Source organism: Penaeus chinensis, chromosome 3 (assembly GCF_019202785.1).
Source record: "Penaeus chinensis breed Huanghai No. 1 chromosome 3, ASM1920278v2, whole genome shotgun sequence".
Lineage (NCBI taxonomy): Eukaryota > Metazoa > Arthropoda > Malacostraca > Decapoda > Penaeidae > Penaeus > Penaeus chinensis.
The window spans coordinates 13,678,359-13,683,358 of NC_061821.1; the positions used below are offsets into that span (position 1 = coordinate 13,678,359).

The 5,000-nt window shown below is 34.6% G+C and overlaps 1 protein-coding gene across 1 annotated transcript in view; it reads left to right on the plus strand.

The window, feature by feature from the left end:
- Positions 1 to 3,837: 3,837 nt before the first annotated feature.
- Positions 3,838 to 5,000, plus strand: part of LOC125043558 (serine-rich adhesin for platelets-like) — a 6,650-nt gene continuing 5,487 nt past the window's right edge. Inside the window, exons 1-3 of the mRNA XM_047639756.1 lie at positions 3,838 to 4,364; positions 4,467 to 4,511; positions 4,732 to 4,797. Coding sequence (XP_047495712.1) covers positions 4,199 to 4,364; positions 4,467 to 4,511; positions 4,732 to 4,797 — 277 coding nt within the window. The 5' untranslated portion in view covers positions 3,838 to 4,198. The remainder of the gene's footprint in view (positions 4,365 to 4,466; positions 4,512 to 4,731; positions 4,798 to 5,000) is intronic.

Consider the following 5,000-nt stretch of genomic DNA (forward strand, 5'->3'; position numbering starts at 1 on the left):
GAGAGAGAGAGAGAGAGAGAGAGAGAGAGAGAGAGAGAGAGAGAGAGAGAGAGAGAGAGAGAGAGAGAGAGAGAGGGAGAGAGAGAGAGAGAGAGAGAGAGAGAGAGAGAGAGAGAGAGAGAGAGAGAGAGAGAGAGAGAGGAGAGAGAGAGAGAGAGAGAGAGAGAGAGAGAGAGAGAGAGAGAGAGAGAGAGAGAGAGAGAGAGAGAGAGAGAGAGAGAGAGAGAGAGAGAGAGAGAGAGAGAGGAGAGAGAGGAGAGAGAGAGAGAGAGAGGAGAGAGAGAGAGAGAGAGAGAGAGAGAGGAGAGGAGAGAGAGAGAGAGAGAGAGAGAGAGAGAGAGAGAGAGAGAGAGAGAGAGAGAGAGAGAGAGAGAGAGAGAGGAGAGAGAGAGAGAGAGAGAGAGAGAGAGAGAGAGAGAGAGAGAGAGAGAGAGAGAGAGAGAGAGAGAGAGAGAGAGAGAGAGAGAGAGAGAGAGAGAGAGAGAGAGAGAGAGAGTACAACCTCGAAATTTGAAATCCTTTTTACTCCTACTCCCTTCATTATCAAAACTGGAAGGAAACGTGCAATAACAAATTAAACAAAGTAATCAATAAATGCATAAGAAATTGAAGGTCAAAGGTCAACTTTTCTCCCGCCGGGTCAAGAACGCTCAGCAGGTGATCACTTAAGCTCATTATCTCACAGTTTCTTACCGCGGCATGAACCTTAATGTCCTGCAGAGCTCTCAGCCTCGCCAAGCATACAGTGTTTAATATATTTTTGTGGCAGAAAAAAATAATGAGAATAATAATAACTGTGATCAAATCTATCTATCTATCTATCTATCTATCTATCTATCTATCTATCTATCTATCTATCTATCTATCTATCTATCTATCTATCTATCTATCTATCTATCTATCTATCTATCTATCTATCTATCTATCTATCTATCTATCTATCTATCTATCTATCTATCTATCTATCTATCTATCTATCTATCTATCTATCTATCTATCTATCTATCTATCTATCTATCTATCTATCTATCTATCTATCTATCTATCTATCTATCTATCTATCTATCTATCTATCTATCTATCTATCTATCTATCTATCTATCTATCTATCTATCTATCTATCTATCTATCTATCTATCTATCTATCTATCTATCTATCTATCTATCTATCTATCTATCTATCTATCTATCTATCTATCTATCTATCTATCTATCTATCTATCTATCTATCTATCTATCTATCTATCTATCTATCTATCTATCTATCTATCTATCTATCTATCTATCTATCTATCTATCTATCTATCTATCTATCTATCTATCTATCTATCTATCTATCTATCTATCTATCTATCTATCTATCTATCTATCTATCTATCTATCTATCTATCTATCTATCTATCTATCTATCTATCTATCTATCTATCTATCTATCTATCTATCTATCTATCTATCTATCTATCTATCTATCTATCTATCTATCTATCTATCTATCTATCTATCTATCTATCTATCTATCTATCTATCTATCTATCTATCTATCTATCTATCTATCTATCTATCTATCTATCTATCTATCTATCTATCTATCTATCTATCTATCTATCTATCTATCTATCTATCTATCTATCTATCTATCTATCTATCTATCTATCTATCTATCTATCTATCTATCTATCTATCTATCTATCTATCTATCTATCTATCTATCTATCTATCTATCTATCTATCTATCTATCTATCTATCTATCTATCTATCTATCTATCTATCTATCTATCTATCTATCTATCTATCTATCTATCTATCTATCTATCTATCTATCTATCTATCTATCTATCTATCTATCTATCTATCTATCTATCTATCTATCTATCTATCTATCTATCTATCTATCTATCTATCTATCTATCTATCTATCTATCTATCTATCTATCTATCTATCTATCTATCTATCTATCTATCTATCTATCTATCTATCTATCTATCTATCTATCTATCTATCTATCTATCTATCTATCTATCTATCTATCTATCTATCTATCTATCTATCTATCTATCTATCTATCTATCTATCTATCTATCTATCTATCTATCTATCTATCTATCTATCTATCTATCTATCTATCTATCTATCTATCTATCTATCTATCTATCTATCTATCTATCTATCTATCTATCTATCTATCTATCTATCTATCTATCTATCTATCTATCTATCTATCTATCTATCTATCTATCTATCTATCTATCTATCTATCTATCTATCTATCTATCTATCTATCTATCTATCTATCTATCTATCTATCTATCTATCTATCTATCTATCTATCTATCTATCTATCTATCTATCTATCTATCTATCTATCTATCTATCTATCTATCTATCTATCTATCTATCTATCTATCTATCTATCTATCTATCTATCTATCTATCTATCTATCTATCTATCTATCTATCTATCTATCTATCTATCTATCTATCTATCTATCTATCTATCTATCTATCTATCTATCTATCTATCTATCTATCTATCTATCTATCTATCTATCTATCTATCTATCTATCTATCTATCTATCTATCTATCTATCTATCTATCTATCTATCTATCTATCTATCTATCTATCTATCTATCTATCTATCTATCTATCTATCTATCTATCTATCTATCTATCTATCTATCTATCTATCTATCTATCTATCTATCTATCTATCTATCTATCTATCTATCTATCTATCTATCTATCTATCTATCTATCTATCTATCTATCTATCTATCTATCTATCTATCTATCTATCTATCTATCTATCTATCTATCTATCTATCTATCTATCTATCTATCTATCTATCTATCTATCTATCTATCTATCTATCTATCTATCTATCTATCTATCTATCTATCTATCTATCTATCTATCTATCTATCTATCTATCTATCTATCTATCTATCTATCTATCTATCTATCTATCTATCTATCTATCTATCTATCTATCTATCTATCTATCTATCTATCTATCTATCTATCTATCTATCTATCTATCTATCTATCTATCTATCTATCTATCTATCTATCTATCTATCTATCTATCTATCTATCTATCTATCTATCTATCTATCTATCTATCTATCTATCTATCTATCTATCTATCTATCTATCTATCTATCTATCTATCTATCTATCTATCTATCTATCTATCTATCTATCTATCTATCTATCTATCTATCTATCTATCTATCTATCTATCTATCTATCTATCTATCTATCTATCTATCTATCTATCTATCTATCTATCTATCTATCTATCTATCTATCTATCTATCTATCTATCTATCTATCTATCTATCTATCTATCTATCTATCTATCTATCTATCTATCTATCTATCTATTTATCTATCTATCTATCTATCTATCTATCTATATATATATATATATATATATATATATATATACTTACGTGTGTGTGTGTGTTTATACACACGCACACACACACACACACACACACCACACACACACACACACAAACATAGATACATCGATCTATAGGCAGATTGTCAGAGAATTCTGCCTGACTCCAAATTACAACATTCCTGTAATTACTCTTCTAACAGTACTGCTCCGCAAAAAATATTACCGTGACACATAAACAAGCAAGTAATGTTCTTTTACCAAAATCATTAAGTATACCTTTGTATCAATCTAACACCATGTACATCAGCCTACATCAATAAAATATAAAGATGAGACAAAAATCACAGAATTCAACAAGATATGTCTCGCCAACACCTCACGCCCTAGCAGAATTCCCACGCTCCTTTCCTCTTCTCCCTCTGCCACAGCCCCCGCGCGTACGTCCCTCCTGCTGACGAAGGCCGGCCTCGAGCTCACCAGGCGAAGGAGGAATGCGCAGGCAGACCCCGGCGTGAGCGAGGACCACGCGGACACGCCGGCTGAGGGCATGCCAGCGAATGATTTCCAAGCAGCGGTGGAAGACGGACCGAACGCTGACGGAACGACGACGGTGCCGGAGCAAGAAACGAAGACGCAGAGGAGAAGGAAGATAAGAAGGAAGAAGATCCCAGGAGTAGCACTAAGGTCGGGTATGCTGCTGAGACATGGCAACAGCATCGTAAAGGTCAGACGCGTGAAGAAACGGAAGAAAGTTCCTGAAGGCGAGAGACAAGGACTCAGCTACGAATGGGAACAGCCAAAGGGAACGGCGTCAAGATTCGCCAGGGATCGGCAGCCGTGAAGGACAAGACATCTCGGCAGGGTGAGAGCTACCGCCAAGGGGCAGCCAGGCAGAATGCTCCAGAAGAGGAAGAATACTATTACTATTACGAGTATTATGAAGATGCTGGCGGTAGGTAAATCATAATTCCATAACTATCATGGTGGATGAAATTTTATATGAATAGTAAGGTAGATGAAAGCACCGCAATTAATACTATCTTTCCCGTGACAGATTCCGCAGTCCAGAGTGAAAACGTGACAAGTGACAATACGAGTAGTAAGTACTTGTTGCTTTATCTTCAGCTACAGTTAATACCATAAAGAGGCAAAATGATGCAATGCTAATAATAGTAAAAATATTCTTGAAATTAAATAAATAACCTCATCACGATCAAGTTATGCATCCGCGGCCTTTAAGTGAAAATGTAAATTACAGCACACAGGTTGAGACTTAACTACAGTCTGAATGTCACGGTAACGAGCTCCCTTCTTCTCAGATACACAGGGCCAGGAAGGAGACGGCACCGATGGCTACGAAGATTACTACTACTATGACGAAAGTCGTAAGTACCATTTTGTGGACAGTTTCACATACCAAGATGTTACTATCGACATGTAATGGACTCGATTGAACAGGTAACATGACTGACAGATTAATTTAAAGTTTCTAATGACATCACAGGTAAGAGTTAGGGGAGGTACCCAGGGCGGGGTGGGGGGGTTACTGTTGCTGATAATACTGAAGAAGGACAGAACAGAATGGAAA